This window comes from Nothobranchius furzeri, chromosome 11 (genome assembly GCF_043380555.1).
Source record: "Nothobranchius furzeri strain GRZ-AD chromosome 11, NfurGRZ-RIMD1, whole genome shotgun sequence".
In the NCBI taxonomy this organism is placed as follows: Eukaryota; Metazoa; Chordata; class Actinopteri; order Cyprinodontiformes; family Nothobranchiidae; genus Nothobranchius; species Nothobranchius furzeri.
In genome coordinates, this window is record NC_091751.1 from 71,682,996 (window position 1) to 71,704,812 (window position 21,817).

At 45.2% G+C, this 21,817-nt stretch overlaps 1 protein-coding gene across 1 annotated transcript; it reads left to right on the forward strand.

Annotated features, from left to right (window-relative positions):
* The first annotated feature begins 463 nt into the window (after positions 1 to 463).
* Positions 464 to 21,441, forward strand: LOC107396371 (uncharacterized). The gene is made up of 8 exons (XM_015976068.3): positions 464 to 557; positions 1,153 to 1,342; positions 1,488 to 1,569; positions 10,017 to 10,127; positions 10,232 to 10,332; positions 12,068 to 12,249; positions 12,326 to 12,421; positions 21,417 to 21,441. Exons 2-6 carry the CDS (start codon positions 1,290 to 1,292, stop codon positions 12,150 to 12,152), a joined length of 432 nt encoding a protein of 143 aa, XP_015831554.3. The 5' UTR covers positions 464 to 557; positions 1,153 to 1,289; the 3' UTR covers positions 12,153 to 12,249; positions 12,326 to 12,421; positions 21,417 to 21,441.
* The last annotated feature ends 376 nt before the right edge of the window (positions 21,442 to 21,817 follow it).

The following is a 21,817-nucleotide window of genomic DNA, read 5'->3' on the forward strand; positions in this document are numbered from 1 at the left end:
TTCTTTCACAATAAAAGCCAGGACCAAACATGACTTCCGGTCATAAACAGTCATTCGGCGCAGGGAATATCCGAGTGGATCACACACACATTGACTTATTCACCAGAAAACGTGTGTGTATGAAGGTACAAAGGGTGCTTTTTACGAAGGCAGCTCGTAGCGGGCCGTGTTCACCAGACTGGAGTTTCACACGTTTCTTTAGAAGCACCGCAGGAGCTGTTAGCTCCTTCAGGGTTAAGCTAAAGGCTCTTATCTGTCTTTAAGAGGCGGATGTCGTGAGCTTGCTCGATGCCCTGCCTCCAAATTCAAATGTTCGAGAACGGGCGAGAGCCGCGGCGGTTCCCGTCATGCACTCCCCCACCAGCGGGAAACAAAAATGGCGAACGTGCCGAGGAGAAAATGAGCCGTTTGTTCCGTGAGGAAGGCGCCGGCCCAGCACGCTCACAGGCTGCGCCTCGGTAGTAACCCTGCGGCAGGAGGGGAAGGAGCACGGCGCCGTTCCCACTCAGAAGTTTAGTCTTTTGAGTCATTTGTAGAAGCGGAGGTTACCGAATGAGGTATTGTTGTCATGTCTTCCTCCTGAGGGGGTGTGGGTCCGGCGGTCCGTGACCCGACCGGGGCACCAGCCCCGCTTGTGTGACCGGGGTTCTCGTGTAAATGTTATCTCATCATGAAACGAGCCTCCCGCCGGCTCGGGGCCTCCCGTGGCGGGGTGATGCTAACAAAGGGGGCTGGAGGAACCCGGAGAGAGGTCTGCGCCGCCACTAGCGCGTGCTGCCGTGTAGCGAACGAACCCACAGCTGCACCCTCCGCTGCGTCCAACGCTATTTTGTGTTGTTGTGCGTTAACGTTGGCATGCAGGGTCACCTGTTGTGTGCTCCCGCTGGAGCGGAAGTGGCTTCACTATTCTGTGAGCTGCTCTCGTGCACACGGTGCACCCCAGTAGTGCGCTAGCTGCTCTCGTGCACACGGTGCACCCCAGTAGTGAGCTATAATCCCAGAACAATGACTCCTCAGGATGCTGCTGCAGTCAACAGCCCAGAGACCCCCACGCCTCCAGCCTCAGAAGACCACTAGTCACGTGTTTAGGGCCACAGGTTTAGTTCATCCACATGATCCATTCCTGCTTCTTGTCTGGTTGTTTTATTACAGAGACTCGGGGGTGTCCGACCACCTTCCCCTCCACCATCACCCCGAGCAGCAGGCTGCACCCTGTTCACCCAGCAGCCTCTCTGCTAGTGGGGACCATGAGCAGGACAGCATGGCTGCCAGGTTCATAGAGGGACAGGATGTGCTGGCCAGGTGGTCCGATGGCTTGTTCTACTTGGGGACAATCACGAAGGTTGGTGGGGGGATTCATGTGTCCACCCTTAAAGAAGTCAGCTGTTCCCTGCTACAGAGTCTCCCAGTTTCTAAAAGCACAACACGGCGGTGATGAAAATGGTGCTTTAAAAAAGGAGAATAAACGTGTTTGTTTTCTGTTTCAGATCGATCCGGAGAAGCAGCGGTGCTTTGTGGTTTTTGAAGATCGGTCCAAATCGTGGGTTCTGTGGAAGAACATCCAGACGGGTACGTTTTTAGTACAGCTGTGGTTCTGGTGTCTTTTCCCCCAACCCTGTGTGATTTGCTTAGTCAGCTCTTTGTTTTTACTTCCTGTTGTTGGCGACGGTTAACCGTCCTCCCTATCAGCTCACCAGCAGTAAACCGTCTCCGTGGGAAGATCCACGTAGGAAAGATAACCAGAAGCTGGCCTCTCTGCACACCCACCATTTAAATCAGAAATCTAATCAGACTCTTTGTGAGGGAAATGACGTCGTTTTCAAGGGGTGGGACTTGGTTAAAAATAAAATCCAATTAATTAGAGGCTTTGTAATTAATTAATCTGAATTAGTCACATTTTAATTGTTCAGGAAAATGTGCCCTCAAAGCAAATACACTGACATTTGTTTTGTTTGCCGATGATTCCACTATTTTCTGTGCAGGAGATAATATTAGTGACTTAGAAAGGATGGTCCAAATTGAAATGTGCGTCATTAGAGTGGTTTATTGAAAATAAGCTTACATTAAATATAGCAAAAACCAAATGTATGTTGTTTGGTATGGCTAATAAAACTGAGGTTAAGCTGCAAATAGATGGATGTGAAATAGAGCAAGTAACAGAACATAAGTTCCTTGGAATAATAATTGATAATAAATGAAGTTGGAAACCACAAATTAAACATGTATATAATAAAGTTGCGGGAAGCATCTACATTATGAATAAAGCTCGATAGTACTTGGATTATAAATCACTCCATGTCCTTTATTATTCATTGATTTATCCCTATCTTATTTACTGTGTAGAGGTATGGGGTAACACCTATAAAACATCTATTGTACCCTTGTCTATCATACAGAAGAGAGCCCTGAGAGTCGTTCACAATGTTAGATTTAGAGAACACACTCATCCGTTATTTATATATTCTAAAATACTGAAATTTAAAGATCTACTTCAACTATATACAGCGACGTTCATGTATGAAGTGCATAGGAAATTAGTACCACACACATTATTAATGCTATTTATAAAACCAGATAACGTGTATAATTTCAGATACAAACTTAACTTTAGGCATTTTAGAACAACGTTAAAGTCATTTTGTATTTCTGTTACGGGTGTAAAAGTCTGGAATAAGCTAAGTGGGGATCTAAAGCAAAGTCCGTCATTGCAACAGTTTAAAGAGAAGTATAAAGAAATTATACTAATTAATTACATGGAGGAGGAGAAGTTGTAAGGGCGTTGCATTTGATTGTAATTGTCTATCGCTGGTGAACTGGGAGCTGTGAATATTGGATGGGGGGGGGCATAAAAAATGTAAACTTTGTTTGTGTGATTGAAGATAAAACATGTTATAAGAACATGGCTATGACACTCCGTGTAGGGAAAATAATTTTTTTCTTTTATCTTTGAGTTTTTTTGGGGGGGAATTATATAAGCTACCAGAGCATCTTTCCCTCCCTATTGAACATGTTCTACATATATATATATATATATATATATATATGTATATATATATATATATATATACAGGTTTCTTTTTGAATTCTTTAAATTGTCTATTGATTCACATGTTCAATAAAGAAATAAATAAATAAATTTTTAAATAAAAACGAGGCAGAGAATCAAACATCAGACATGGTTATTATTACTGTAAACTCATGCTCTTAACTTATAAAAAAATGCATTTAATTATTCAAATGTCACTGTGATATGGAACAAGACCCAAACCAGCTAAAATGTATAACTGCAAATAGAAAATGCCTGCAAATGGTTCCTAAGCCTTTATATTGTCTCTCAGTCTAGTTGAGTTACTGAATTAAATGGATAGTTCTTTTTTAAAACACAGAGCAGTTTTGTTGACCTGTTTTCCCGCTACGTTTCGTCTGCGGCTGCAGCCGCAACCGTGTCTTCAACACACCTCGCTGCTGAGTGATCGTAACACATGCATTAGACTGACTCTTCTCAGAAACATATAACAAACCAACAGAACTGTTTCTGTTGTTTGTTTGTTATTTAAAACATCCTTTAGTGCTGATATTACTCTAAAGCAGTGGTACTTAATTCTGGGCCTGGATGGCCCAGCAGGTTTCAGTTTGTTTCAACTCACCTGATTTCAGTCAGCAGGTGATTAACAGGCTTCTGCAGAGCCTGATGAGCTGCTTCACAGGTAGTTCAACCACTGAATCTAGTGTGTGGGAGTAGAGAAACCACTAAAACATGCTGACACCAGCCCTCCAGGACCAGGATCGAGAACCTCTGCTCTAAAGGTTTGTGAGTGCCAGGGTTTCGTCTGAGAACAGAAACATCAGGATGTTGAAGTCCGTATATAAATGTTGGTGAGTGGCTGTTGGTGGCCGTGTTAGCCGCTGGCTCACGCTGCTACGGTTATGATACCCATTCAGTAGGGATGCTCCGATCCAACGTTGCTCTTATCTGAGATATCATCTTACCAAACGTGGTGCCCTTGGCGAGATCTCATAGCCCTTCCCCCATGTGCAGGCACACGCATCCCACACACCAGACATACCGGTAAATCGAGAGCTTCGCCTTCTGACTCAGCTCTCAGACCGGTACAACGCCCGCATCACTGCAGATGCAGCACCAATCCTCCTATCGATCTCTCGCTCCAGTTTTCCCTCACTCGTGAACAAGACCCCGAGATACTTAAACTCCTCCTCTTGGGGCAGGACCTCATCCCTGACCCGGAGAAGGCATTCTACCCTTTTCCGAATCAAGACCGTGGTCTCAGATTTAGAGGAGCTGATTCTCATCCCAGCTGCTTCACACTCGGCTGCAAACCGCTCCAGCGAAAGCTGAAGATCACGTTCTGATGAAGACAACAGGGCCACAATATCATTGTCTCATGCGCTCGTGCTCAAACATCATAAAATTAACATTACAATATTAAGAAATTAACTAATTAATTATGTCATAACATCATCATTACTGTAACATTTCCAGTCCTCCGTCCTTGTTGCGTCTTCCTCCTCTTCTTTTCATTTTTCCTCCCCTGGACTCCAGATCATTGAGGGCATTGGACATGTTGAGCTAGCAGAACCATCAGAAAAGACCATTCTCCGTGTAGCAGGTAAGGGCTGATGGAGGGGCTTTGGCTTCATAAGACAGTGACTTGATTCAACATCTGGTGGTGGTCAGAGGGGCCGATGGCACAGAATGTCAGCCTCGCCTCTGTCAAACTGCCCAGGGCAGCTGTGGCTTCATAGTAGCTTATTGTCACCAGCAGTGTGTGAACGTGAGTGTGAGATGGAAAGTGCTTTGGGTCATGAGAACAGCGCTATATAAATCTAATCCATTATTATTATTATTATTATTATTATTATTATTATTATTTATGACTCAATAACTTCTGATCAGAATGTCGTTTTGAAACACAACACACCTCTTTGGGGTTGTGGCAAGGTAGTGAACTAACTACAACCTCATTTTCTAACAACCCGTCCTCGTTGCCCGATGCGTTAAAAACTGCTGCGAGTGCTCAGGGACCGTCTGCAAATGTAGGCACCACTGTGCAGGTCATGCAGCCAGATCATTTCTGTAGAAACAGCTTTAAATAAAAGAGTCTTCAGCTGTTTTTAATGGTGTCAACGCTGCGTAAGGATAAATGAGATCATTCCAGAGTCGGGGTGCAACAGTCTGGAAGGAGCGATCACCCCCACTTTTATATCTGGTCTTTGGAACTTCTAGAAGGTTCTGGTGGGTGGACCTGAGGGCTCGGGTTGGAGCGTAAGGCTTTAACAGGTCAGTAATATAGGGAGGAGCTTGACCATGTAGAGCCCTGAAAGTTCTAGTCAGGACTCTAGAGTTAACGGGTAACCAGTGCAGAGACATCAGAACAGGAGTGATGTGTGCTCTTCTGTCTGCTCCAGTTAGGAGCCTCGCTGCAGAGTTCTGGACCAACTGAAGGTGGTCAAGGGCTTTTGTTAAAACACGTGAAGAGTGTGTTACAGTAATCTAGACGCGAGGAGATAAAGGCATGGAGAACCATTTCTAGTTCATGTTTAGACACCAACCTTCACTGTTTGGAGATAAAAACGGTTTCGGACCAACGTTTTTGAGTGGCCTTCAAGAGACACTGATTGGTCAAAAACACCCAAATTCCTTAAGTTTGACTTGACTGCAGAGGATAAATGACCAAGTTTAGACTAATCAGGGGAGCCATGCTCTCAGGGGCGATGATCAGACATTCAGTCTTTTCAGCGTTTAACTGGAGGAAGTTATCTTCTAGCCAGCTGGTGATCGCTGATAGACACTCTAGTCATTCAGACAGTTTATAGGAGTCAGAATCCTTAAAAAGTGAGTAACACCTAAATTAACTTTTTTTTGCTGATGTAGCAATTAAAACATATTAATTAGGACCAATAAGATGTGATGATTCCATATAAATATGAAATGTCAACCTGATCTTTGATTCTAGGGTTCTTTTCTTCTTCAGAGACCATAAACACACTTCGTATTAATTCAGACAGTCAGTATGTAGTTTATAAAATTAATTTAATTCTTTTTCCTAATCTAAGGATTATACATGACAACATATGACTAATGAGGTGTGGTGTAATGATATGGAGTGATTTAATGTGATGTGTGAAATGTAATGGAAGCCAGATGTTTAGCAAAACCGTCTTTGTATCTGAGAGAAAAGGTGAAGTCTGGGTTGTAAAATAATTTGTTGTTTCTTATAAACTACAGAGTTGTTTATTTATAAAAGTCATCAGACGCGATCTGTTGGGTCTACTACCCTTGTGGAGACCCCCAGTGCAGATCCAGGACTGTCAGAAGTCTGATGAGCTCAAGGTATCCGAAGCCGTAAATTAGCTCCGATACGACTCGTCTGGTCTTGCGATGTCTCAGAGTCACAACAGGAAGCTGGAATGCTTGTCGGCGTCCAAGGTGGATGTTCGGCTGGCTCTTGGAAGAGAGCTGTCTGGCTGTATCAGCTTGCTGCGTTGCAGAGAGGCCTTTTACTGGAGGTCAGAGGAGTTTGTTTCAAAAGAGGCTTCTTTCCCGATTTGGCCGAATCCGGCTCAGCTGGAAACTGCATTAATCGGGAAGTAATTCTTGTTTTATTAAACTACCATGTTACGAGTTCTGGCCAAGTTTGGCAGATCAGAATTTGACACGTTTCTGAGTTTCTACCAACATCTCTCAGAAAACCACGCCCTCCTTCAGATACAAAGATGTTTTTAACCTTAACATGTATCTTATTGTAATGTGTTTGAGTGTAAACACATGCCGATTTGTGAGATAAATGGATCATTGTAAGAACAATCTTCATTTGAAAGCCATCATGGTTAAAGCACAGATTATTCAAACTTCTTGTCCAGTCATCATGTATGATTATCGTAAAGTCCCGTAGGATTTGAGTAGGCTCACTTTTTATTCAGATTGAGGAATGCAGCAGCCAGGCGTTTACGCAGAGTGCCGGGGCCGTGGGAGACTGCTGTCTCCAGCGTTTTCTCTTCTGGTATGTCAACAAGCACTGAGCAGAACCTTCTGGAATTGGAAGCCAAATAGAGAGTGGATTCATGCACGTAGAGTTGGATGGTGAAAACTAGACCCTTTTGGTACGTTACACTGATAACCTGTTTAGAGGAGTGTCTAATGGTGCTGTAGACATGTGTGATCATTAGTGCAACTTACTTTAATAATTACTGTAATTATATCTCCATCTTCAAGTTAAAAACTCGGATCCACATTTATTTAGAATCAGCTAAGATTATAGCTAAGCTGAAAAACATGATGTTGTCAGCAAAGAAGGTGTAGATGGCTGGGATGTAACCCGCCATGTCTGTGAAAGAGAATCCATACATATATATATATCTATGAGACGGCTCAGCATACCAGATGTTAGCGGTTAGCATGCTTGAGCCACGTCGGTTAAGGTGAATACCATCTCGCCTGAAAAGAGAAACGGTTCCAAAACAGGTTAAAATTATTGATGAAACCAAAACTGAGGGACCTGCTAGGTCGAGTTTTTCTTGATTATTGAATCACCTACCAGCAAAGTGGTCGGTGAAAACAGTGGACGAGGTGTAGCGGGCTCCTGATTTGTGTTCCCGTGGAGTAGTGGAGGATTCTGGGTTTGGGTTCCTGTGGTGTCAGGGACCTGGCCGTGGAGGAGCTCACCTCCTGAGCCAGGGCAGGAGGTCCAGCATCCTTCAGTGTTCTACGTCAGGCGTCAGAGGTTGAGGTCTGAGGGGAAGAGACTGGAGGTTGTTTCTTATAGACTACAGGCTCCTGCTGGATGGCATCAGATGGTTGTTCCTCAGCGAGTGGAGATGAGCGGTTTGAAAGACTGAGGTCAGGTGGGGGGTGAGATGAACAACATAGGCTCTCCAACAACCACGTAGCACAACCTCTGACCAAGATGAAAATGGGTCAGGAGAGGAGCTGGAAGTTGGTAGTCGTGGTGCAGCAGGATCCCAGACAATGGTGTCTTGGAGCAGAGAGTTCTGCACGGTTGTTTCCTTTTCAAACTGATAAGTATCTCGGTCAGTGAAGGGAGACCAGTTCCAAAACCATCCAGCAGCATTTCCTCCTTTTGTAGATCAGCAGCGTATATCCCCTTTAAGGTTCTGAATCCTTTTATTTGCTTTAGAAAGCATAAAGCCGTCATTGTGGGGCAGAAGGAGAGGGAGGACAGACGTTCAAAAAAGCTTCAAGGTTGCAGAGCTTACACTTTAGCTGAGCTGCCTCTGTCGGATCCGGAAGATTTTTAGCCAAATAAAGTTCCAACAAGTCAAAGAATCCCAAAAAAATTATGAAAACAAAAGTCCACAGAATCCAGAGATCGGTGACAGAGAAATTAGAGCACAAAAGTAGGGAGCTGAAGTAGACATGTCTGCCACGTCTGCAGGCCTCTGGACCAGTAACAAAAACCTTCTGTAACACTTCGGCCCGTTTCACTCTTACACATGTCAAATCAGTTTTGGTCCATTTGAAAATGACAAGGTGCTTTCTAGTAATTGTTTATTTAAATATCCACTAAAATAGTTGTTCAATTTATCAATCTTTATCTGTATAGTGCCTTCCACTGCCTTTGCGGGAGCCCAAGGCGCTGAACGTAACGTATACTAAAAACACAGTAAAACGCACATAAAAAGGAGATGAAAGCAACGTACTTTAACGGAATGAAATGACCTTTTTCCACCAAAAGTCATTTTCCCCTCTCCTCTGACACAGAACTAGTCTGCATGAGATACGGCCTCAAGGTCTCATGCATTTGCTCTAAACTGCTTCCTTTCCAGCTCAAGAGAAGAATGAAGAAAGGACTTTCTCCTTTTAATAAATCACAGAACTCTGTTTTTAATAAGCTAATCAAACAAAGTGTTAGTCAATAGTTAGATGTGTCCAATCTGTGAAATCAAAATATTAATTACTTTATTATAATCCTATAGAATATAATAAGTAATATAACTTTAAATGTTTCCACTAGGACTGATCTCACGTAGCGTTAAGACATGACACATTACTTTTATTGATCCAATCAGAATCTGCCAGATCTGACGGAGGCGTGGTTTTGGTGGTGTTTGGTAAATCTGTCAACTTTTCATTCGACCATAAACCTTCTACACCTCCTGATCTAGACGGGGACTTCCGCTCAGGGTACGTAGACCGACAGAATGGCGTCTCAATGTGTTTATGGAGATCCTAACCAAAGCTTAGCGGAAGACATCACCTTCACTCCCATCAGAACTAATCGTTTCTCCGGATTTGCTGGTTCTGAACAACATTCCACACTACACCATTCTCCGTCTCATCCACCTTAGTTACACCACACATTTAGTGTTAAAGTTAGTCTAGTTTTAATTAGTTTAGTAATAAATCTTTAAACTTTTAAAACTTGACTCTCTTTCTGTTGTCTCTGAGTGAATATGAGGTTGTTATCTAATCCCTGCAATAAAAAGTTTCAATCTTCTGGTTAAAAGTACCCACAGATCTATAAGTTTGATCCCATATTTCCTATGGAATTTTATGTCTCATGGTTCATTAAATAACATGTAAATTAACCCTTTACAGTACAAAATGTAAGTCACATAAAAGCCAAAAAATAAAAATGAGTCTTTAAATGACTCTTGAAGACCTGCAGTGATGGTGACCGTTTAATATCAAATGGAAGCTCATTCCAAAGAGAAGGAGCCAAGTCCTAGAAACCCCGATCACCTCTAGACCTATACCGGGTCTGCGGTTCAATCAGGAGCTCCAGGTCAGCCGAGCGTCCAGTTCGGGATGGGGTATGTGTTTTTATTAGTGCTGCCAAGTATGGTGACGCACCACCATAAGGATACCAGAAGACAGCACAGCACTTTAAACTTAGCCCCAAAACCTACAGGGAGCCAATGTAATGAGGCCAGCACAGGAGTGATGTGTGCTGATTTCCCAGGTTGTTACAGGGCTTTTCAACCTTTTCCTACTTTTCTTCAGGTGGATTGTTGTTTCTGACTCTTTACTATTTCAGGGGATGAAGATGATGAGGATGATGAAGATGATGACATGGTGTGTTCTATATGCCTGGAGGAAACCTCAGAAGAACCCAACGAGATTGTCATCTGTGACAAATGTGGACAAGGTACCTTTCTGCGTCTGAGTCCCTGAACCTGAACGATAGCACAGCAGCTAGTTCTAGTCTGTAAACTCTAGGTGCTCACTGCTGGTTATGTGTTTCTCCACCAGGCTACCATCAGATGTGCCACAACCCCATCATCGACGCTGCCGTCATCGACTCTGATGACAAGTGGCTGTGCTCAGAATGTGAACTCTCCTCTCTACCAAAGGTCTGTGTTGGATTCTGAAGTACGGCGTTTGCTTCTGAAGAAACATCAATAAAAATGACTTAATTGATTTAACATGGGCAGTACGCCAGCGTGACCCACATACACACACACTACCCTAACACAGCCCAGGTGGCACTAACACTGTTATAGACCAGCTATGTGGTTCTCTGTGGAGCAGGTGTGAAATCATGTTAAAGTCCAGAGTCTTGTTATTCAGGGTAGAGGTGCGACTCTTCACTAGTCTCCCGACTCGATTACGATTATCGGGTCAACGATTCGATATCTCGGTGCATCACGATGATCTCATATGGATTAGTTTTCATTGATGAGTAGAAGATGGCAGATATGTGCTTTCCTAATCAGAAACACGTCTGACACACCACGCCGTCCCCCAAAAGCTCTTCAGTCACAACAGTTCTTAGAACAACGTTAACGGGCAAAACTTTTAAGAAGATTTAATGAAGTCGTTCAACATCTCGGGCTGTGGGAGAAACACGCTCTGCAGATGCTAGCAAAGCCTTCTCACACGCTGAAAACCCAGAGGACACGTCCAGTACTTCTTCAGTTTAGCTTCTGAAGGCCATCATGGGTCCACGTGTTGGTTTAGAATGTCTGTGAGCAGCTTTAGAGTCGCACTCATGCAGCAGTCCAAGGCTGTTAGAAATAAATAACACCAATCAGACGTTTGGCTTAGTTTGACCTCTAGGGTCTGGTTTCAGAAACGTTGGAGCGTGGATCCAATTCTGTTCAATGCAGAAAATAATCAAACCTTAAAAAAGTAAAATGATGTTTGAGATGTGCGTCTTGTTCTTGTTGATGATCACACCAGCAGGAGGCCGTGGGCTGGATTAGGATTAAGTGACCCAGCTGATGGATCTCCTTCTCTAACCAGCAACCACAAGCCTGTCCTGTGGGACTTCTATCATCTCCTCATGTCTGTGGTGTCTCTGGAGGAGCAGATGGAAACCGCATCTCCTGTAACTTATGAACCGAAGCTTCCTCCTAGTTCCTCTTGAAGTTGAGTTTAACATAAACGTGTCATCATGTAAGAAAAGAATAAAAAGCAACAAGAACGTCTATTTCCTGTTTCTCCTCGACTCGCTCCGTCTCACCAACCTCTCCGTGTCCCTAAATAGAGACAGATGATTAGGTGCCGCCGCCGCCGCTCACCCCGACACCAGATCTCCTGACACCACAGCACTCGGTCTGTCTGACCCGACTGAACCGGAGTTTTTAAGCAATTCCAGGAGGAGTAATAACGCTCCTTTAGAGGCTCGTCCTCCGCTACGGTCCTGTGTGAGTAGAGACTCGGAGCATCTTTCACTTCTCAAGTGCGCTGCGACCCAACCCTAATCCACCGGCTTAAATCCGACTGAACTGGCCGGGTTTACTCGGGTCGGGTTCGGTCTCAGGTTAGAACTCCAGCGCTCAGCCGTGCCACACCACACAAAGGTGCACCAGTACTTTGTACTGGGTAAATGTGGAGGACACGTCCCAGTCTGACACGCTGGTGCTGCGGTTAGACAAACAACTGCATTCCACTATAATCCATGATGGCGTGCTTCTTCTGCACGTCAGAGTCGTCTGTCTGCATCTCGATGCGTTGGAATATTTCCCTCCGCTCTAGTCAGGAGTTGTGTTATTAATGCAAACCTAAAGCAACACATGCATGTCCTCTTGTTCCTAGAAGTCCTTCTGCAGAAGAAACTTCACTTTCAGTCTCGGTTCTTTGCAGAGGGGCGGTTCACATCAGAAGGTTCCATCTGCTAAAGGCTTTTTGCATCAGGAGCAAGAGGAGCAGCAGGAGCATATGGAGCTAAGTCTGTCCTTTCCATATGTCCTGGAGGAGCTGGTGTGGGACCAGGGCCATAAGACCAACATGCAGCAGCGTTACTGTTACTGTGGAGGTCCTGGAGAGTGAGTTACACAGTAAACAGCACCAAAGTCCTGGGCCGCTGCCTGGTGCTGCTAACGGGCCTCTGTTTGTTTGCAGCTGGTACCTGAAGATGCTGCAGTGTGACACGTGTCAGCAGTGGTTCCATGAAGCCTGTCTCCACTGCTTACAGATGCCCTTGCTCTATGGAGACCGGTACTATGATCAGCTGTAGTCATGACTTTTAAAGGGCGGGGAGAATGTGTAAAATGGACTGAAAACCATAACATTATTTTGTTTGGAATAGAAATATGTTTAGATAAAAATGAGAGCATAAGAAAGGATTTAACTCATGGAGCAGGTATGATGTCTCATTATTCCAGCCAGCAGCTGTTTGTACAAAGGTATTTTCCTCCCGGTCCTACGCCTGCGCTGTAGGTCAGCTGTTAGTCTCCTGGACATCATGGAGCTGGCTGCACTCTAGAACAGAGTTCCTGAAGCCTGTTAGTCACCTGCTGATTAAAATCAGGTGTGCAGAAGCAGGGAACAGTCAAACATGCTGGATAGTGGCCCTCAGGAAGAGAGGTGGGAACACTGCCCTACAACCTGCTAAGGGAAGGTTACAGTTTATTATAGTGGAGAAAGAGATGGATCACTGGAGGCCAATATTTAATATGTAAAGCAATAATTTGTAGAGAAACCACAATAAGTGTTTTACAGAGATTTCATAAAATGTTTAAGAAGCTAAAAATAGGCACACCATGTAAGAGAATTAAGAGTCTATAATGAGAATTAGCAGGAAAAATCATTACATGTTCAAAGTAGCGTGCTGATGATTGTGATTTACAGCAGCAATAGAAAAAATGAGGCTGCCAAGCCATCCTATATATGTGAATGTGTAGAACCAAATCATGTTGCTTCGGCAAATGATGTTGGACAGCACGGTTCAGCTGAAATAATCATTTGGACATTAGATTGTTCTGGGTAATGGTCTGCCTGGAGGTGGTGGTGATAGTGTTAATGATAATGGTGGTGGTGGGGGTGGTAACGGTGGTGGTGATGATAATGGTGATGTAGGTAGTGGTGGTTGTGGTGATGATAATGATGGCGGCGGTGGTGGTGGTGATGGTGATGATGATGGTGACGTAGGTGGTGGTGGTAATGTTGATGATGATTATGATGATGGTGGTGGTGATGGTTGTGGTGATGATAATGATGGTGGTGGTGATAGTGTTGATGATGGCGGTGGTGGTGGTGATGGTTGTGGTTATGGTGATGATGATGGTGGTGGTGATGATGATGGTGACGTAGGTGGTGGTGGTAATGTTGATGATGATTATGATGGTGGTGGTGATGATGTAGGTGATGATTATGGTGGTGGTGATGATGATGGTAATGTTGATGATGATTATGATGGTGGTGGTGGTGGTGGTGGTGATGGTTGTGGTTATGGTGATGATGATGGTGGTGGTGATGATGATGGTGACGTAGGTGGTGGTGGTAATGTTGATGATGATTATGATGGTGGTGGTGATGATGTAGGTGATGATTATGGTGGTGGTGATGATGATGGTAATGTTGATGATGATTATGATGGTGGTGGTGGTGATGGTTGTGGTGACGTAGGTGGTGGTGGTAATGATGGTGGTGGTGGTGGTGATGGTGATGATGATGATGGTGACGTAGGTGGTGGTGGTAATGTTGATGATTATGATGGTGGTGGTGATGATGTAGGTGATGATTATGGTGGTGGTGATGATGATGGTAATGTTGATGATGATTATGATGGTGGTGGTGGTGGTGATGGTTGTGGTGACGTAGGTGGTGGTGGTAATGATGGTGGTGGTGGTGGTGATGGTGATGATGATGGTGACGTAGGTGGTGGTGGTAATGATGGTGGTGGTGGTGGTGATGGTGATGATGATGGTGACGTAGGTGGTGGTGGTAATGTTGATGATTATGATGGTGGTGGTGGTGATGTAGGTGATGATTATGGTGGTGGTGATGATGATGGTAATGTTGATGATGATTATGATGGTGGTGGTGGTGGTGGTGATGGTTGTGGTGACGTAGGTGGTGGTGGTAATGATGGTGGTGGTGGTGGTGATGGTGATGATGATGGTGACGTAGGTGGTGGTGGTAATGTTGATGATGATTATGATGGTGGTGGTGATGATGTAGGTGATGATTATGGTGGTGGTGATGATGATGGTAATGTTGATGATGATTATGATGGTGGTGGTGGTGATGGTTGTGGTGACGTAGGTGGTGGTGGTAATGATGGTGGTGGTGGTGGTGATGGTGATGATGATGATGGTGACGTAGGTGGTGGTGGTAATGTTGATGATTATGATGGTGGTGGTGATGATGTAGGTGATGATTATGGTGGTGGTGATGATGATGGTAATGTTGATGATGATTATGATGGTGGTGGTGGTGGTGATGGTTGTGGTGACGTAGGTGGTGGTGGTAATGATGGTGGTGGTGGTGGTGATGGTGATGATGATGGTGACGTAGGTGGTGGTGGTAATGTTGATGATTATGATGGTGGTGGTGGTGATGTAGGTGATGATTATGGTGGTGGTGATGATGATGGTAATGTTGATGATGATTATGATGGTGGTGGTGGTGGTGGTGATGGTTGTGGTGACGTAGGTGGTGGTGGTAATGATGGTGGTGGTGGTGGTGATGGTGATGATGATGGTGACGTAGGTGGTGGTGGTAATGTTGATGATTATGGTGGTGGTGGTGATGGTTGTGGTGACGTAGGTGGTGGTGGTAATGATGGTGGTGGTGGTGGTGATGGTGATGATGATGGTGACGTAGGTGGTGGTGGTAATGTTGATGATTATGGTGGTGGTGATGATGATGGTGACGTAGGTGGCGGTGGTGATGGTTTTGGTGATGATAATGATGGTGGTGGTGGTGGTGATGATGATGATGGTGATGTAGGTGGTGGTGATGGTGGTGGCGGTGGTGATGGTTGTGGTGACGTAGGTGGTGGTGGTAATGATGGTGGTGGTGGTGGTGATGGTGATGATGATGGTGACGTAGGTGGTGGTGGTAATGTTGATGATTATGGTGGTGATGATGATGATGGTGACGTAGGTGGCGGTGGTGATGGTTGTGGTGATGATAATGATGGTGGTGGTGGTGGTGATGATGATGATGGTGATGTAGGTGGTGGTGATGGTGGTGGCGGTGGTGATGGTTGTGGTGATGATAATGATGGTGGTGGTGGTGGTGATAGTGTTGATGATAATGGTGGTGGTGGTGATTGGTGATAGTGTTAATGATAATGGTGTTGGTGGGGGTGGTAACGGTGGTGGTGATGATGATGGTGATGTAGGTGGTGGTGATGGTGGTGGTGGTGATAGTGTTGATGATAATGGTGGTGGTGGTGATGGTTGTGGTGATGATAATGATGGTGGTGGTGATTGGTGATAGTGTTAATGATAATGGTGTTGGTGGGGGTGGTAACGGTGGTGGTGATGATGATGGTGATGTAGGTGGTGGTGATGGTGGTGGTGGTGATAGTGTTGATGATAATGGTGGTGGTGGTGATGGTTGTGGTGATGATAATGATGGTGGTGGTGATTGGTGATAGTGTTAATGATAATGGTGTTGGTGGGGGTGGTAACGGTGGTGGTGATGATGATGGTGATGTAGGTGGTGGTGATGGTGGTGGTGGTGATAGTGTTGATGATAATGGTGGTGGTGGTGATGGTTGTGGTGATGATAATGATGAAGTAGGTGGCGGTGGTGATGGTTGTGGTGATGATGATGGTGGTGGTGGTGGTGATAGTGTTGATGATAATGGTGGTGGTGGTGATGGTTGTGGTTATGGTGATGAAGATGGTGATGTAGGTGGTGGTGATGGTGGTGGTGGTGATAGTGTTGATGATAATGGTGGTGGTGGTGATGGTTGTGGTGATGATAATGATGACGTAGGTGGCGGTGGTGATGGTTGTGGTGATGATGATGGTGGTGGTGGTGGTGATAGTGTTGATGATAATGGTGGTGGTGGTGATGGTTGTGGTTATGGTGATGAAGATGGTGATGTAGGTGGTGGTGATGGTGGTGGTGACGTAGGTGGTGGTGATGGTGGTGGTGGTGATAGTGTTGATGATAATGGTGGTGGTGGTGATGATGGTGACGTAGGTGGTGGTGGTGGTGATAGTGTTGATGATAATGGTGGTGGTGGTGATGGTTGTGGTGATGATAATGGTGACGTGGGTGGCGGTGGTTGTGGTTGTGGTGATGATAATGATGGTGGTGGTGATAGTGTTGATGATGGCGGTGGTGGTGGTGATGGTTGTGGTTATGGTGATGATGATGGTGACGTAGGTGGTGGTGATAGTGTTGATGATGGCGGTGGTTGTGGTGATGAAAATGGTTACGTAGGTGGCGGTGGTTGTGGTTGTGGTGATGATAATGATGGTGGTGGTGGTGGTGATAGTGTTGATGATGGTGACGTAGGTGGTGGTGGTAATGTTGATGATGATTATGATGATGGTGGTGGTGATGGTTGTGGTGATGATAATGATGGTGGTGGTGATAGTGTTGATGATGGTGACGTAGGTGGTGGTGGTAATGTTGATGATGATTATGATGATGGTGGTGGTGATGGTTGTGGTGATGATAATGATGGTGGTGGTGATAGTGTTGATGGCGGTGGTGGTGGTGATGGTTGTGGTTATGGTGATGATGATGGTGACGTAGGTGGTGGTGGTAATGTTGATGATGATTATGATGATGGTGGTGGTGATGGTTGTGGTGATGATAATGATGGTGGTGGTGATAGTGTTGATGATGGCGGTGGTGGTGGTGATGGTTGTGGTTATGGTGATGATGATGGTGACGTAGGTGGTGGTGGTAATGTTGATGATGATTATGGTGGTGGTGATGATGATGATGGTAATGTTGATGATGATTATGATGGTGGTGGTGGTGATGGTTGTGGTGATGATAATGATGGTGGTGGTGGTGGTGATGGTGATGATGATGGTGACGTAGGTGGTGGTGGTAATGTTGATGATTATGATGGTGGTGGTGATGTAGGTGATGATTATGGTGGTGGTGATGATGATGGTAATGTTGATGATGATTATGGTGGTGGTGGTGGTGGTGGTGGTGATGATAATGATGGTGGTGGTGGTAATGATGGTGATGATGATGGAGACGTAGGTGGTGGTGGTAATGTTGATGATGATTATGATGGTGGTGGTGATGATGTAGGTGATGATTATGGTGGTGGTGATGATGATGGTAATGTTGATGATGATTATGATGGTGGTGGTGGTGGTGGTGATGGTTGTGGTGATGATAATGGTGATGTAGGTGGCGGTGGTTGTGGTTGTGGTGATGTTGGTGGTGATGATTATGATGGTGGTGATTATGGTGATGATGGTGATGTAGGTGGTGGTGATGTTGGTGATGATTATGATTATCGTGATGATTATGATTATGGTGATGATGTAGGTGATGGTTATGCTTATGGTGATGATGTAGGTGATGATTATTATGGTGGTGATGATGGTGATGTAGGTGGTGGTGATGTTGGTGGTGGTGGTAATTTTGATGACGATTATGGTGATGGTGATGATAGTGCTGGTGGTGGTGATTATGGTGATGATGTAGGTGGTGATGATGATGGTGCTGATGATGCTGGTGATTATGGTGGTGATGATGATGATGATGGTGGTAGTGATGGTGGTGATGGTGATAATGGTGATGATGATGGTGGTTGTGGTGATGATGGTGCTGATGGTGATGATGGTGGTGGTGATAATGGTGATGATGATGGTGGTTGTGGTGATGATGGTGCTGATGATGCTGGTGATTATGGTGATGATGATGATGATGATGGTGGTGGTGATGGTGATAATGGTGATGATGATGGTGGTTGTGGTGATGATGGTGCTGATGGTGATGGTGGTGATGGTGCTGGTGATTATGGTGATGGTGGTGATGGTGATAATGGTGATGATGATGGTAATGTTGATGATGATTATGATGGTGGTGGTGGTGGTGATGGTTGTAGTGATGATAATGATGGTGGTGGTGGTGGTGATGGTGATGATGATGGTGACGTAGGTGGTGGTGGTAATGTTGATGATGATTATGATGGTGGTGGTGATGATGTAGGTGATGATTATGGTGGTGGTGATGATGATGGTAATGTTGATGATGATTATGATGGTGGTGGTGGTGGTGGTGATGGTTGTGGTGATGATAATGGTGACGTAGGTGGCGGTGGTTGTGGTTGTGGTGATGTTGGTGGTGATGATTATGATGGTGGTGATTATGGTGATGATGGTGATGTAGGTGGTGGTGATGTTGGTGATGATTATGATTATGGTGATGATGTAGGTGATGGTTATGCTTATGGTGATGATGTAGGTGATGATTATTATGGTGGTGATGATGGTGATGTAGGTGGTGATGATGTTGGTGGTGGTGGTAATGTTGATGACGATTATGGTGATGGTGATGATAGTGCTGGTGGTGGTGATTATGGTGATGATGTAGGTGGTGGTGATGATGGTGCTGATGATGCTGGTGATTATGGTGGTGGTGATGATGATGATGGTGGTAGTGATGGTGGTGATGGTGATAATGGTGATGATGATGGTGGTTGTGGTGATGATGGTGCTGATGGTGATGATGGTGGTGGTGATAATGGTGATGATGATGGTGGTTGTGGTGATGATGGTGCTGATGATGCTGGTGATTATGGTGATGATGATGATGATGATGGTGGTGGTGATGGTGATAATGGTGATGATGATGGTGGTTGTGGTGATGATGGTGCTGATGGTGATGGTGGTGATGGTGCTGGTGATTATGGTGATGGTGGTGATGGTGATAATGGTGATGATGATGGTGGTTGTGGTGATGATGGTGGTGATGGTGATGGTGCTGGTGATTATGATGGTGCTGGTGATTATGGTGATTATGGTGATGGTGATGGTGATGATGGTGCTGATGGTGATGGTGGTGATGGTGCTGGTGATTATGGTGATTATGGTGATGGTGCTGGTGATTATGGTGATGATGATGATGGTGGTTGTGGTGATGATGGTGGTAGTGATGGTGGTGATGGTGATAATGGTGATGATGATGGTGGTTGTGGTGATGGTGGTGATGGTGCTGGTGATTATGGTGATGATGATGGTGGTTGTGGTGATGATGGTGCTGGTGGTGATGGTTCTGGTGATTATGATGGTGCTGGTGATTATGGTGATGATGGTGATGGTGCTGGTGATAATGGTGATGATGATGGTGGTTGTGGTGATGATGGTGCTGATGGTGATGGTGGTAATGGTGCTGGTGATTATGGTGATTATGGTGATGATGGTGATAGTGATAATGGTGATGATGATGGTGGTTGTGGTGATGATGGTGCTGATGGTGATGATGGTGGTAGTGATGGTGGTGATGGTGATAATGGTGATGATGATGGTGGTTGTGGTGATGATGGTGATGGTGGTGATGGTGCTGGTGATAATGGTGATTATGGTGATGGTGATAATGGTGATGATGATGGTGGTTGTGGTGATGATGGTGCTGATGGTGATGATGGTGGTAGTGATGGTGGTGATGGTGGTAGTGATGGTGGTGATGGTGATGATGATGGTGATTATGGTGATGATGGTGATGGTGATAATGGTGATGATGATGGTGGTTGTGGTGATGGTGGTGATGGTGGTGATGGTGATAATGGTGATGATGATGGTGGTTGTGGTGATGATGGTGCTGATGGTGCTGGTAATTATGATGGTGCTGGTGATTATGGTGATTCTGGTGATGGTGGTGATGGTGATAATGGTGATGATGATGATGGTGATGGTGGTGATGGTGCTGGTGATTGTGGTGATTATGGTGATGGTGGTGATGGTGATGGTGATGGTGGTGATGGTGATGGTGGTGATGGTGCTGGTGATTGTGGTGATTATGGTGATGGTGGTGATGGTGATGATGGTGATGTTGCTGATGGTGCTGGTAATTATGATGGTGCTGGTGATTATGGTGATTCTGGTGATGGTGGTGATGGTGATGGTGATAATGGTGATGATGATGATGGTGATGGTGGTGATGGTGCTGGTGATAATGGTGATTATGGTGATGGTGATAATGGTGATGATGATGGTGGTTGTGGTGATGATGGTGCTGATGGTGATGATGGTGGTAGTGATGGTGATGATGGTGGTAGTGATGGTGGTGATGGTGATGATGATGGTGATTATGGTGATGATGGTGATGGTGATAATGGTGATGATGATGGTGGTTGTGGTGATGGTGGTGATGGTGATAATGGTGATGATGATGGTGGTTGTGGTGATGATGGTGCTGATGGTGCTGGTAATTATGATGGTGCTGGTGATTATGGTGATTCTGGTGATGGTGGTGATGGTGATAATGGTGATGATGATGATGGTGATGGTGGTGATGGTGCTGGTGATTGTGGTGATTATGGTGATGGTGGTGATGGTGATGGTGATGATGGTGATGGTGGTGGTGGTGATGGTGGTGATGGTGCTGGTGATTGTGGTGATTATGGTGATGGTGGTGATGGTGATGATGGTGATGGTGCTGATGGTGCTGGTAATTATGATGGTGCTGGTGATTATGGTGATTCTGGTGATGGTGGTGATGGTGATGGTGATAATGGTGATGATGATGATGGTGATGGTGGTGATGGTGCTGGTGATTGTGGTGATTATGGTGATGGTGGTGATGGTGATGATGGTGATGGTGGTGATGGTGATGGTGATAATGGTGATGATGATGATGGTGATGGTGGTGATGGTGCTGGTGATTGTGGTGATTATGGTGATGGTGGTGATGGTGATGATGGTGATGGTGGTGATGGTGCTGGTGATTGTGGTGATTATGGTGATTATGGTGATGGTGGTGATGGTGATGGTGATAATGGTGATGATGATGATGGTGATGGTGGTGATGGTGCTGGTGATTGTGGTGATGGTGGTGATGGTGCTGGTGATTATGGTGCTGATGGTGATGGTGGTGATGGTGATGATGGTGGTGATGGTGATAATGGTGATGATGATGGTGGTTGTGGTGATGATGGTGATGGTGGTGATGGTGCTGGTGATTATGATGATGATGGTGGTAGTGATGGTGGTGATGGTGACAGATATCGGTATTTCTCGCCTACTTTCTCGTTTACATATTCTCTTGTCTTCAGGTTTTACGTCTTCATCTGTTCGGTGTGTAATGGTGGACCAGAGTACCTCAGCCGGCTGCCTCTCAGCTGGTGAGTTGTTGCTTATGTCCGAGTCACCGCGATGGCCACTAGATGAGTGTGTTGCTGAAACTGGAATGTTATTAAATATGAACTCGTGATTCTCTAAACCCAACTGTCCTGTAACGGGAGCTTCCTGGTTCCAGTAAATTCTCCGTTTAGGTAGATGGTTTCTGGCTGTTTTGGAAGCAGCTTCTTAACTAAACTCCTGAAACGTTTCAGGAAAGACGTGGTTCATCTCAGCCTCTACAACCTGAGTGTCCTTCACAAGAAGAAGTACTTTGACTCTGATATGGAACTGATGGCTTACATCAATGAGAACTGGGAGCTGCTGCAGCTGGGGG

Bases quoted from the DNA above. Each gene is read 5' to 3' on its own strand.
- LOC107396371 (XM_015976068.3), top strand. From the start codon at position 1,290: ATGTGCTGGCCAGGTGGTCCGATGGCTTGTTCTACTTGGGGACAATCA. The intron at 1,343-1,487 runs GTTGGTGGGGGG...TTTCTGTTTCAG, and splicing joins ACTTGGGGACAATCACGAAG to ATCGATCCGGAGAAGCAGCG. The intron at 10,333-12,067 runs GTCTGTGTTGGA...GGTTCTTTGCAG, and splicing joins AACTCTCCTCTCTACCAAAG to AGGGGCGGTTCACATCAGAA.